This window comes from Ictidomys tridecemlineatus, chromosome 13, assembly GCF_052094955.1.
Source record: "Ictidomys tridecemlineatus isolate mIctTri1 chromosome 13, mIctTri1.hap1, whole genome shotgun sequence".
In the NCBI taxonomy this organism is placed as follows: domain Eukaryota; kingdom Metazoa; phylum Chordata; class Mammalia; order Rodentia; family Sciuridae; genus Ictidomys; species Ictidomys tridecemlineatus.
Genome location: NC_135489.1, coordinates 19,933,298 through 19,947,628, shown reverse-complemented (window position 1 = coordinate 19,947,628; position 14,331 = coordinate 19,933,298). Strand labels below are relative to the sequence as shown.

Here is a 14,331-nt window from a genome sequence, read left to right as displayed (position 1 = left end):
CACGTGCTGGTTTGGGGTCTTTACATCTGGGCTGCCTGACTGGGCCCCCAATCCGTGGTGGTCACTGCCATTCTTCCCTGGGAATCAAGGTCCCCCAGGGGTTTGTTAAATCCCCTCCCAGGCCCAGCTGCCTTCTGCCATCCTGCATCTGCTCTGGGTACCAGGAGCTGGCTGCGAGCCCAGGAGGGCCGGCTGCGCCGAGGGACCCGCGACTAAGGAGCGCGGGAAACGGGTGGCGGGGAAGCTGCCTGCTCGGGAAGCCGCAGGCCGAGCTCACGTGCAAGGACCAGGACGAGGGGCCCGCCTCTCAGCGACAGGGACCCAGGCTGCTAACGCCCCCCAGTCCCCTCCCCACCGTTCGCCTCCTACAGCCCCGCGCGAGGGTCGGCCTAGGGGCCTCGCAGAGTGGCTGAAAAACGGCGGCGACGGAGGCGAGGGCGGCGGCGGGGGCGTGGGGCGCTGCGCCCTGGACCGAGTCCAGAACCGCCCCCTCCCAACCCAGGGAGCAGACCCGGCGGAACTCCGCGTTCCGCGACCTAACGCCCCGAGCACCCCCGCCCGGGGCCCCGCCCGCGCCCGAGCGCCGCGCACGCGCACCGCAGGCCCGCGCCATGTTGGGTCGGTTTGAAGGCGAGCGCGGGCGTGGCTGGCGCTGTGACGGCGGCCGAGGCTGCGGGCTGGGGCGCCTGAGGTGGTGCTTTGTCGCGTCTCCTGCATTCCGTAGCAGGTCTGGGCTTTCAGCGGAGACTGGTGGAAACGTGCGTTTTTTGAACCTCATTTGGGTCCTTCGTGGGTGAGTTAGGAGGGAAAGAAGGGCGTCTTTCGAGCGGCGCCCCCTCCTCGGACAGCCCGGGGAAAGGCTAACGGACGGGCGCCCGCCGGGAAGAGGGAGAGGCCTCGGGAGGGCGGGCGCGCGTGGGGACCTGAGGAACGCTAGCGGGAGAGGGTGGCCGGCGGGAGAGGGTCCCGGGCGCCGCGGAGTGGGCTCGGGGCCCGGGCTGGCGCTTTCTGGGTGGTCGCCCCGGAATGCCCGCCGCGGCGCCCTGCATTAAGGGTATCGGAGTGAAAAGCCACTGAAGCCGGGGGCCGAGGACCCCCGGGCCCGGGTGTTGGAGAAATCGGGCGGAATGGGGCCGAGGACCCCCGGGCCCGGGTGTTGGAGAAATCGGGCGGAATGGGGCCGAGGACCCCCGGGCCCGGGTGTTGGAGAAATCGGGCGGAATGCGCGGACGCGGGCCCCCGAGGTGGCGGCGGCTGCCCGGGCTTTGCACGCCCCGTCTTCCTGCTGCAGAGTAGAGCTCGGTTCGCCTCGTAGCTTCGGAACTGGGAGCCGCTTCTTGGCTGCTTAACACGGAACGTTCTCTGTTTGCATCAGGGTTTTTTTTTTTTTTTTTTTTCCGCTCTTAAGCTCTTCAGTCTTGACGTTCCCTTGAGCATGATGGACTTGCTTTGGGATATTGGAACTGAAGTGATTATGGAGGAAACGGTGAGACGCGTGAGATTCCAAACGATCCCGCGGTTGACGTGGGGAGCGGGGGGTGGGATCTGGGGAGTTGAGGTGTGTTGCTCATTGGTGGAAGCAGCGTGGCGGATGCAGAGGAATTTATTCAAAGACCCTACTTTTGCATAGGTCTGAAAACTTTCCATAAAATAGAAATTGAATTGTGGATTCTCTTGTCGTCACGCTTGTGAATTAAAATGACATGATGAATGTCATCACCCACTTAACGAAGAACCATAACCCAATTAGTTAAGGTTTTGTAAAATACAATCATAACCTGTTATATGTTCAGGTAAGGCGGGGGGGGGGGGAGACTGTCAGTTAAACTTAGGGAAGTAAATTTTCTTGAGTGTATTTAAGCCATTCTGTGGCGATCTCCCTATATCATGACATTTCAAGGATATGGAAGAGGCTAAAGAGTCGTTTTCTTATGTTCTGTTGTCCGAACACTGTCAGAATTCTGGAAAGGCATGCTCTGAGGCTGTGGACAGGAGGTGTTATTATAATCTCTTTGATTAAAACTTTCTATAATTCAAAGGCAAATTTGACAGTTGCTAAGGTTACATTAAAAAGCTATTGTGACTTAAATATTTCCAAAATGATAGCCAAAAATCAAACATACTGACTACAACATCATATCATGTTAAGTGTTAGACATTAATTCTTTCTTTTTTATTATAGAAAATTCTTTACTTCTCAACAAATGTCATATCATGTTCTGAGTTAGTGCCTGTTCATTCTGTTTTTTTCCTTGGGTTTTTAAATATAGTTCCTATTATTCCTGTAATAAGTTTTTAGTTTTAGTAATAAAAAACCCCATCAAGATGAATACATTAAGTTAATTTCACATGATCTAAACTTATTTTGAAAGATGAGCTGAATCTGGTCAACATAAAAATTGAAAATAGGATGGTATTAAAAAAATAATGTTATTTTAGCTAGGCGTGGAAGCTGAGGTAAGACAGTATTGCAAGCTTGAAGGCATCCTAGGTAAATTAGGGAGACCCTCTCTCTCCAAAAAAAAAAAAAAAAAAAAGGCTGAATGGTGTGGCTCAGTGGTAGTGTGCTTGTCTAGTGTGCAAGTGTGCATGAGTTTGATCCCAGTTCTGTCAAAAAAAAAAAGGTTATTTTAGGAAAAGTTCAGATTGTTAGTTCATTCTGAAGTAAGACTTATAGTTTATTTATATTTTGTGTTCGTTAGTCTTTTTTTGGGAAAATGAAGTTTCATCTTGGCATTTACAATATTGAAAGTGGATGTTTTTCTTTTTGCTTCCAATGGTTAATGACTTTAAAAATGTGTTGGAAGTTGGTAGGTACAGTTGTATGTGTCTGTAGTCTCCTCTGTTCAGAAGACTGAGACAGGAAGACCTCTTGGGCTCAAGAATTCAAGGCCAGTCTGGGCAACAAATTTCTTTTTTCCTTTTCATTGAGTACCTTCTATTTGCAGTGAATGGTTGTAAACTTATGATTTATTGTATATAAGGGAATGTTAGGTTTGTGATGTCATAGAATATATCACCATTAGCAAACAGACTTTCATCAGTGGTTTTTAGGACTTTAAATGTGAGTGTTCTTTCATTGATACTTCTCATGTATATTCTTAGACAACTTTTTTATACATACTTCCAGGCACATAGTAGCTGCTTAATAAGTGTTTTCTACATCATTGATGAAAGAATTAGTAAAATACTAGGAAACCTACAATGCCTGAAAAGGAGTTTCTATTATAAATAACTGATTTTATTTCTTAAAGAAAAATTTTAAGTTAGTGTATTTAGTAATTTTCTCTGTATATCATGATTATTCCTTTTAATTGGTGCCTTCACTGTTTGTTTTCATGTTACAGTTGTCTTTAAGGAAAATGGATAAAAGTAACCCATGTTGAGGAAGCCATGGCAAAATCAAACACAAAGCACAGAGTTTGTTCTCAGGAATCTTCAGTCTCTTCCCTTCTGGCAAGCTGCAATCTGAATGGTGGTAATTCTTCCAACTCTGATGGCCCTTTTCACTATAAGGATAAACTGTACAGTTCTGCTTCTCAGGCTCTGCAGGCCTACATTGATGATTTTGATTTAAGCCAAATATACTCTGATACAAGCACTGGAAAAATTAGCAGTGATAAGAGTTCTGCGAATGTGCCTCAATTCTCCAAATATATTTACAAACCAAACAATGGTATGCTTTTATTTGTTTTCTTTGTCTAATAATTTGAAGCATTTCAGAGATTGACTGTAGTCTTATAAAGTTAAACTTTTTTTTTTTTGTTATGTCAGAATAAAAATAACCTATAGTAAAAAAATCTGAATATTTTTGTGAAATGCTTGCATAATTCTCTGGGTCTCAGAAATTTTCAGCTTAAAAATTCCTCTTTGACCTTGCAAGGGAAGTTGATGAGTCTAAGAAGAGCAGGTAGCTCCTAACTTAAGTCATTTTACTATCTTGTAATGGATAGAGTAGTAATGTGCTTTTTGGCTTTCATTAACTAGCTTAATGACCTTAAAGTCCACCCTTTCTAAGTTTATACTTGCTCAATTTCAATTGAGAAGATAGATCTGTATTAGTCTTTCTGGTCTATATCTTATGGAACAATAATGTTCAAAAGATAAAGAGTTTTCTTGATAAAACTTCCACGAAGACAAGTTAAGATAATGCAGTTGCTGATAAACCAGTTAGCACTTTATTGAGCGCTTACAGAATAGGCCTAGAATAGAAGAAGTTTGCATTAAATTCTCAGTTATGAACAATATTTTTCAGAAGAATAGAATTAGAACACCTGTCTTCTGTGTTGTAACCATGCCTTTGCAGGGTAAGAGAGAACAAAAATTAATTTTTCCACCTAGTTGAACTGCATATTTTTCTATGTTACAGCCAATATTGAGTGAACCATGTTGATTTGATTGTATTAATTCATTGGGTATGTCTAGATGAAAAAAATTGAAAAAATCCTAAAGTAAAAAACATGGGGAAATTTAGGTGATTGGAGAGAAATGTGTAGAAATTAAACATTGAAGAGATGTGAGAAAGCAAGCATGTTCTGTTTTCTTAACCTGTATCTTTTATACATTCAATTAAAACTTTAGTGAGGATAATGAGGTGACAAAACAATTCTCAGTTCCTTAATTCTCATTTACTGTTGAATGTTAGTAAGTATAGATGATAAAGGAAGATAAATTGAACTATGTTTTATTTTTCAGCTTTTGAAAATCTTGATCACAAAAAGCACTCAAACTCCTTATCATATAGAAGAGAGATTGTTAATGACATAGATTCCATTAGCCTAACAACTGATGATCTGTTAAGACTTCCAGCAGATGGATTATTTTCTTTCACTGATGTTGGACCAGTAAAACTATGCAAGAAAAACAAGAAATGCACTGGAAGACTGGGTTCCTCGGCCATTAAAAAGCATCTGAATTTTCAAGATTCCTGCACTTCCATGGGCAAGGATAACTTAGTTACACGTGTTGTAGACACAAATATAAATGGAAAGCAATGTAGTAAACTAAAAAGCCCAAAACTTATGAATAGGACCAATAAATGTATTTTTGAATCATCTTTATCTTTTCCCAAGAAATCATCATTGAAAGAGAGTTCACAACACAGTCTTGAAAAGAATTATCCAAGATGGCTCACTAGCCAGAAATCTGACCTCAATGTTTCAGGGATAAGTAGTTTACCTGATTTCAAATACCCAGTCTGGCTCCACAATCAAGACTTGCTACCTGATGCAAGTAGTCAAAAGGTTTATAAAGTATTTAAAGAAGACCATTCTTCCCCTAGACATAGTTATCAGGCACAAAGAACTTCTCGGCTTACGAATAAGTTAGATTGTTGTGAATATTCTTTTGAGCCCTCAAATTTTTCAAATTACTTGAGTGATGATAAAGGATTAGTTAATGAATACAGATGTGATTCTGAACATAGCCAATGTCAGTATGAGAATCCACTTCTCTCAGGACAATCCAAAAAGCCATTCAGTGGTAATATTTTGTTTTTAGTTTTTTGTTTTTGATTTTTTAAACAAAAGGAAGAACTGAAAATTTGGACTAATATCTAGGATCTTTTATGTTTTATTTTTGCTGTAATGATATGTTTTTAGAATGCTTATAACCTTAATTTAATGTAGATTCTTTAGGTTTATTTTTTTTCCTCCCCTTTTTTCTTTGCTTGAAGTGTTACATTTGGTATAATTTGCTGTTAATGTCTTAATTATCTTAAATCTTGTTGCCTTTGTGAGATTTTGTAGTGCTTTCCAATTGTTTTTGAAGAATTAATATAATATTTTTAAATTAGGTGACAAAATTGAACTGCTTATCCTGAAGGCCAAGAAAAATCTGGATCAGTGTACTGAAGAGTTACCAAAGTCTGTGGAAAAGGATGACAGTCCTTGTTCATTAGATAAACTTGAAGCTGAAAGATCATGGGAAAATATTCCTGTTACTTTGTAAGTGACAATGGAAAAGCTGTTGAGTTTCCCAAATGAAAAATGCTGTGTGAACATCAGATTTATTTTTTAAATAACTTAATGGTAATTAATAATAACATTGTAATTCTGTAGAATGCATCCTTCAGTGTTGGTTACTTTAAATTGCAGTGTTCATTGTTACCACAAGATGGTGTAATGTTTCATGCCCATAGGTACATTATGTAATTTCTATCTTTGTTACATATTCATTTGTTTCACTGTTAAATATTGGTATATGTCAGTATGAGGGATTAGAACCTATATTTGTAGATAAAACAAATCTGTTTCACATTGACAAATTATTATCAACCTGACATTAGGCCGAAACAAAATAGAACGTGAAGCAACTAAAGGTAGCATTCTTAAAGGAACAATACAATCATAACAGTTAATTGTTTTTAATTGTTTTTTAAACAACTTTTTATTATGAAAAATTTCAAACAAATACAAAGGTAGAGGAATAGCAAAATTAATTCTGCATTAATAATCACATCATCTTCAGTGATTGGGTGTGAAAATGTCTTTTTACAACAGTTGGATGATGGATATATAAACTATTGGTAAACAGTAAGGGAAAAGACTACTTAAAGTGAGAAAAAACTCATGGTAAATTAGCAATTGAATATGCCAATAAAGAAGTGCTTTTTATAAAGAAATAATATTAGCACGTGACGTTTAAATTATATAAAAAGATTCTTAGATCTCTGAGTTCTTGAGAGTTACATTCTTTTTAGTGGTATATGAGTAACAAATGGAATGAATAGAGCACTGAGAGTGCTCTTTCCTCTATTACTTAATCATTAAGAAAGAAATGAGTATTTATAGTAAATGTACCAGCTTCATAGAGAGTTAACACAGTGATTTTTGCATTACCTTTAAGTAGCAACAAATGTAGAAATTGAAGTTCAGACAAATTACCTAAGATCATGTTATGAAATGGGATTGGGACTGTGCTCAGGAATTTTAATTTCGAAAGTAATCCTTTTCCTAGTATAATGTATAATCTATCCACGTGTTAAAAACCAGTTCTGGAGGGGTGATCTGTCCTATCACCTTGAAGTGGGAGAACTTCTAACCGCCATTTCAGTAGAAATTTATGGAGTTGTGGGATTTTTTTATTATCATTGGGTAAATAGCTTTAAAAATCTTTTTATTTGTTTGTGATGCTGTGGATTGAACTCAGGGCCTTGCACATGCTAGACAGTGCTCTACTACTGAGTACACTGACCCCCAGTCCTAACAATGTTTAATTGGAAAAATGTACTGCTCAATTTTTTTGGCAGCGGTCGGGATACCAGAGATTGAACTCAGGGGCACTCTTGAGCCACATCCCCAGCCCTATTTTGTATTTTTTATTTAGAGACAGGGTCTCACTGAGTTGTTTAGCACCTTGCAGTTGCTGAGGCTGGCTTTGAATTTATGATCCTCCTGTCTCAGCCTCCCGAGCCGCTAGGTTTACAGGTGTGCACCATTAGCACCTGGCTGTACTGCTCATTTTAAACAGTGAGTTTTTATGACTGTTCTGTGGTTAAGGGCTTATTTATTTAGTTGAGGACTTGTATCTTCAGTTTCTTTTTAAAGTTTTTCTTCAAAGCTTGAAAGGTGAATCAGGAGGATGGGGGGGATTGGATTGCATTCTAGTATCAATTTAGGGAAAAGATAGAGGAATTACCATCCAACATTGATGTGAGTCATATTCATGATGGTTATTTCTTGGTGACCACTTGCATTTAGATGAAAATCCTTAAAATAATATATTGTATAATTTTGGAATTTGGGAACTTAATTGCTGTTTTATATTTTTTCAATCCTGTTTAGCAAATCTCCTGTTCCTGTTAATTCTAATGATAGTCCTCGACAAACTTCAAGTGAAAAGTATGCTAAAGAGGTTCTTGAAGACTTTTTAAATAATGATAATCAGGTGAGTGAAATTAAATCTTGTTAACTTATTAAAAGAAGGGTTATGACTAATATATAGTTATTAATTTCTAAGTTCTTAGTGTTTTACAACAAGAATAGCCCAGATTCTCAACACACATCTATAAAACCATAACTCCTTTCAGAATTATTGGTAATTTTATTTTAATATTCTAAAGTAGAAGGACCTTGGGTTGAAATCTACAGATGGGCTAAATTATTATTATAATGTTTGTTTGTTTCTGGAAAACATGTAAATAGACCATTATACAGGAAATTTTATTTTCTCAGGATAGTAGAATATTGAGGTTTGTGTTTCTAATATACATTTATAAATATTTTAAAATAGAAAATGACAGATCTACATTTTGAAGTAGAAACTAGCTGTTGTGTGAAGCATATCTTGGAACTACCTAGAGAAGGAGCCGGGGACCTAATTGGGAGGCTATTGCAGTCTTTTGGAATTGGAAGAGTAATGACTTTGATTAGAGTGGGCATGTCGGAGGTGGTCACAAATTGTTAGACTTGAGATATATTTTGAAGATAGTCCTGATAGGATGAATACAATATGATTGAGCCAAGCAATTTAGGGAATTGGTGGTGGTGTTTATTTAAAGAAGGAGTACTGGTAGAAGAATAAGTTTGGGAGTTTGTTTTTTTTTTTTAGATTAAGATAGATGAGTGTTTTATCAATGATACCTAGCCCCCTTGCCCACACGTACACAACCTCACTACCAGGATCATTTTTGTTTTTTGAAGTTTGCTTTGTTTGAAATTTTAAATGTATAGAAAGTTGCAAAAATAATATAAAAATTTCTGTGTTCCCTTCTCCCAGAGTCCCATAATATTAACATCTTATATAACCATAGTACAATAATTAGCAGGTCATTGTCTTAGTTACAGAACTCTTCAGTATGTAGCTTTAACAAGTTTTATTCAATGACCTATTTCAGGTTCCACTCTGGGATCCAACTTTACATTTAGTTGTAGTGTTTCCTCAGTTGACTTTATTCTGTTGCAGCTCTTTAGTCTTTCCTTGACACACTTGAAAAGTACTCGTCAGTGTTTTTGTAGATAGTTTGAGTTTGTAGAAGTTTTCTCCTGATAAGGATGGGGTTGTGCATTTTTGGCAAGAATACCAATGAAGTAATATTGTGCCTTCTCAGTGCATTATTTTAGATAGTTGATAGTATGTATGTCATTGATAATAATATTGACATGTTAATGCAGTAAAATAATAGTAATATAACAGTATAATATTCTGTTCATATTGATGGTGTTAAACTTGAGTGCTTGATTAAGGTGGTATTTATTAGCTTTAGTAAAGCTACCATTTCCCATTATAATTAGTATGTATCTTAGGGAAGGTACTTGGAGACTGCAAAGTTATATCCACTAATTTTAATATCATTGGTGAATCTTGTCTTCAACATGTATTAATTGAAATTCTTGTGTAATAATAGTTATGCCTTCTCCCCTATTTGTTTATGAAATTGTTGACATCAGTAAGGACTCATAGATTTTTTAAATTCTAGTTTTATAATACAAAATTATTTATATTGTTCAAATTGTTACAGTTTAGGACCATAAGAGTTCCTTGCGCTTAGTTCCTGTGTCCTTTTGACATGCCCCCATTCTTTTTCGAGCTCTTCTTTGAGGAGCTGTGGTTCTTTTTATTAGAAAATGGTATTTAGAAACAAAGAGCTAGGCACTGGATGTGCTTACTGATGTTGGGTTGTTATTCATTCTAGACTCAGCAGGCTGATCTAGGTAGGAAGCATGTTTATACCAAACCATATGTTATTACACATCTATGTTTCTTTACCTGTATATGTATATATAGATATATATAAAACCAGGAGTTCATACTGATACTTAAGATTTTCAGTTTAATTCTACAAGGTTTGGTTTAGCTTTTCCTTATTTTTATTTTTTATTTTTTTGTTACCAGGGATTGGACTCAAGGGCACTTAGCTACCAAGCCACATCCCCAGCCCTTTTTAAATTTTTTATTCTGAGATAGAGTCTCACTAGGTTACTTACTAAATTGCTGAGGCTAGTTTTGAACCTACAATCCTCTTGCCTACACTTCCTAAGTCATGGGATTATGGGTATACATCATCCATGCTTTCTTCCTTATTTCTAATTATTTTCTTCCCAACTAACTCCCTTTAGTGTGATTGTATTTATTTATTATACTGTTGGTAATTTACTATTACATTTTAGGCTTCCCTCATGTTCCATTTAATTTAAATTGTCTGTTTTTTGAATGTGTGAAACATTACTATGGTTCTGAGAGAGATAAACAAAAAGTTGTACCCAGAGACATTGATTACTAGAATCTTATTTGTTTTGTTTTTGTTTTTTGTTACTGGGGATTGATCCCAGAGGTGCTTGACCACTGAGCCACATCCTCAGTCCTTTTTTATATTTGATTTAGAGGCAAGGTCTTGCTGAGTTGCTTAAGGCCTCTCTAAGTTGCTAAGGCTGGTTTGTGATCCACCTGCCTCAACCTCTTGAGCCTCTGGAATTACCAGCATTCACCACTGTGCCCCGCTTTGTTACCAGGTTTTAATGACAAATCTCATATATGTATGTATGTATGTGTGTGTGTATGTATGTATATCACAATACCAACATTTATTAAGCCCAACTGAATCATTACACTCTGCTTCTTTTTCTTCTTAAAATTTTAAATTTATATATATTTATAGCAAAAAATATATATAAATTTGCCAGTTTAACGAAACCTTTTTGTGTGTGTCTGGTGCCAGATCCTTGCACATGTTTGGCAAATATTCTGCCCCTGAGCCAAATCCCCACCTGCTTTTAAAATTTCATTTGGAGACAGAATCTTGTTAAATTTCCGGGCCTGTTCTTGAATTTGTGATTCTCCTGCCTCAGCCTTCCTAGTATTAAGGATTATAGGCACAGCTGTACCACTGTGCTAACCTAGTTTGGCCCTTTTTAAGTGTACTACTGAGGCACTTAGTATTTGTACATAGTATAGCCATCACTATCATTCAAGTCCAGAACTTTTTTCATCTTCCCACATGGGAACTCTGCACCCATTAAACACTAACTCTTCATTTTCCCTCCCCCACCCTCTGGTAAAAGCAACATTCTACTTTCTGTCACTGAATTTATTACTCTCAGAACCACATATAAAGTATCATATAATATTTTTCCTTTCATGACTGGCTTATTTCATTTGACTTAATGTCTTTAAGATTCATTCATGTTGGAGCATATGACAAAAATTTTCTTTGTTCCTTAGACTGAATAATATTCCATTCTGTGCATGTGCCACATTTATCTATTCATCCACATATGGACACTGGGGTTCTTCAGCTTTTTGCTATTAGGGATGCTGCTATGAATATGAGTATACAGATATCTGCTTAAGTTCTTACCTTTGCTTCTTTTGGATATATACCTAGAAGGCAAATTACAGGATTGTAGGGTAATTCTGTGTTTAGTATTTTGAGGAATTATTATGCTGTTTTTCATGGTGGATGTACCATTTATATTCCCATACTCTGTTTCTTATATCCTGTTAATCTAACTGTGGGAGGATCTTTAAAATCTTTTTAGTCATTCTGCTTTCCTTGAATGTCTTACATAAGTCAAACACTTCCTATTTAAGTGAAGTTTAAATATTATGTATACTTGCATAGCCAATGCTGAAATATGTTAAATTACAGATATCTTCAGAAGTTTATTTGCTACTTTGTGTATAGCCTTTAGGACATAGAAACTCATTTAAAATATGAAAAAAAATATAGACTGTTAAGGCTTTTTAAAAGAAGTTTTAAAATATCCCTTACAAATTATCTTAAGAGAATCCTGTCCATCTTATTTGGCTAAGTTCTGTTGCATTTTTTGGACACAGGTAAGGTCAATGATAAATGAGATGTGATATTTAGGTAGTTCTTTCACCTGAAGAGGTGAAAGGTCAGTATTCTCTTTATGAAAACATACATGTAAGTTTGCAGAGAAAGCTATATTTGGAATTTTAGTCCTAACTCAGCTGATAACTAGCATCATTTACATATCTGAAATGAGCATGCTGGTTTCCCTGCTCTCTGAAGATCTTTTCCATCATAAACTGTAATTTTAAGCCTATGAAATTAATTTGTTTAAATGTAAACATTTACTATTCATTTTGAAAGAGTAGGGATTAGAAAGGATATGCCAAACTTAATCATATTGTCTCCAAATAGCTTCATCTGGGGAATGGAAATGAGGAAGCGATAAGTTACAATTTTGATTTTTTAAAACACTTTAGCGTACATTATTTAGATTTTTGTATTAATTTTATTTTAGGGGAAAATAACACAAAATAAAACTCTTATTATTCTCTCACATTTGAATGGTGTACTATTATCTGTTTTAACTGTAGAGCTCTACCCTTTCTGGAGGCAAACATCATGGTCCTGTTGAAGCTTTGAAACAAATGTTATTTAATCTTCAAGCAGTACAAGAAAGTTTTAATCAGAATAGAACTACAGATCCAAAAGAAGAGGTAAAAGTAAGCAAAAACTTGACTTATAAATTGAGATCTGGGCTGCTATTCTATAGGGGATGAATTTTCTTCATAAAGGTATAGTTTTTAAAGTCTGAATTCTAATTCTGCACTTACTAGCAAGTAGAACATTTGTACATATCATTTCACCTCCTTAGTTTTGGTTTTAATATTTTTTTTAATTGACAAATAAACATTGTGTATATTTTTGGTGTACAACATGATGCTTTAAAATATGTATACACTGTGGAATGGTTAAATTGAGTTAATTGACATATATTACCAACACTTAAAATATACTGCCAATAATTTTAAGTGTGCAGTGCATTATTATTAACTATAGTTACCGTGTTGTACAGCAGCTCCCTTGAATATATTTCTCCCAATTAAATTTTGTATTCTTTGACCAACATCTTCCTATCTACCAACTACCAGCCATTGGTGACCACCATTTTACTCTACTTCTGTTAGTTGGCCTTTTTGGATTCCACATATTAGTGAGATCATGTAGCATTTATCCTTTTGGACCTGAGGTTGTTGAGAAGTTGAAACAAATGATATAAAGTACTTAATATAATGCTTTGCAGCTGGTAAATACTCAATAAACGTTAGCTTTGTTTTGGTTGTCATTGTTTAGAGTTTTATGAAATTCAGTTTTAAATTTTTTTTAGTTGTAGATGGACACAATACCTTTATTTTATTTTATTTTTTTAATATTTGTTTTTAAGTTGTTGATGGATCTTTATTTATTTGTATGTGGTGCTGAGAATCGAACCCAGTGTGTCACGCATGCTAGGCAGACTCACTACCATTGAGCCACAACCCCAACCCCAATACCTTTATTTTATTTGTTTATTTTTGTGTGGTGCAGAGGATTGAATCCCATGTCTTTACCATTGCGTTACAACCCCAGCCCTAAAATTCAGTTTTTAATGAGTGGATCAGCTCTTGAGAACTACTACAACCTATTCATTTGAATTATATTTTAAAATTTTTCTCCCAGCATTCTAATAATCATAATATTAACATACAGAGTGTAACCCCGCTTCTTTCCCTTCCCCTTTTAAGCATCATTGAGATACCACCTTATTCAGTGAAGTTGTAATTTGAGGCAAAGATTTAATTTTTAATGGACGTAGAATTTTTTCTTTTTTAATATTTGTTTAGATATTGGTGGGCCTTTATTTTGTTCATTTATTTGTATGCAGTACTGAGAATTGAACCCAGTGCCTCACACATGCTAGGCAAGTGCTTTACCACTGAACAACAACCCTAGCTCCTGAAAGATGAATCTAAGTGGTAGTTGTATTTTTAAAATAAAGGAAAAATAAAAACATTTAATGCTCTCTTAACTTGATGGTAAAATTAATTCTTGAAAATGGAGAAAATATATTTTTCATGTTTTTAATCATATTTTAATAGCATTTAATTTTGAAATTTAAAAAAATATTTTTTTTTTTGCTTTTTGGTGTTTAATAATAGATTTCAGAGGATGATTTCTCTAAATTACAATTGAAGGAAAGTATGATTCCTATTACTAGGTCTCTTCAAAAGTAAGTATTCTTTACTAATATAGATACAAATTCAACTTAATCGACAGTCCTTTGACCAAAATTAGGATGGAATTAAGTAGTTTCAAAAATAGATGCATAGTAGGCATATTTAAGCTTCTTAGAAAAACATTTTCTGTTAAATCTGTTATTTCCTGTTTAAAATGTTCTAAGGACCTAATGAGATATCCTTAGACACTTAAAATATAACAGATATGAACAGCTCACTTTTCTCTTTTAATTTCTGAGTAATAGCAATAATTTGAGATAGTATGTATGGATACCCTATAATAACTTGTGAAATGAATTTTTATATAGTTTGTTTAGAATACATGTAATAGCAACAAATGTATCATTATTTGACATCTAAAAT

At 36.3% G+C, this 14,331-nt stretch overlaps 1 protein-coding gene across 12 annotated transcripts in view; it reads left to right on the top strand.

Annotated features, from left to right (window-relative positions):
• Positions 1–14,331, top strand: part of C13H18orf54 (chromosome 13 C18orf54 homolog) — a 55,742-nt gene that overhangs the window by 95 nt on the left and 41,316 nt on the right. Inside the window, exons 1-8 of one of the 12 annotated variants that reach the window (XM_078030014.1) lie at positions 603–758; positions 1,409–1,486; positions 3,348–3,676; positions 4,696–5,481; positions 5,795–5,945; positions 7,785–7,887; positions 12,286–12,414; positions 13,891–13,961. In XM_078030014.1, coding sequence (XP_077886140.1) covers positions 3,394–3,676; positions 4,696–5,481; positions 5,795–5,945; positions 7,785–7,887; positions 12,286–12,414; positions 13,891–13,961 — 1,523 coding nt within the window. In that variant the 5' untranslated portion in view covers positions 603–758; positions 1,409–1,486; positions 3,348–3,393. Of the gene's footprint in view, positions 1–602; positions 794–1,408; positions 1,487–3,347; positions 3,677–4,695; positions 5,482–5,794; positions 5,946–7,784; positions 7,888–12,285; positions 12,415–13,890; positions 13,962–14,331 lie in introns of those variants that run through there. The other 11 variants (XM_078030021.1, XM_078030017.1, XM_078030012.1 and 8 more) reach the window with 11 other exon arrangements.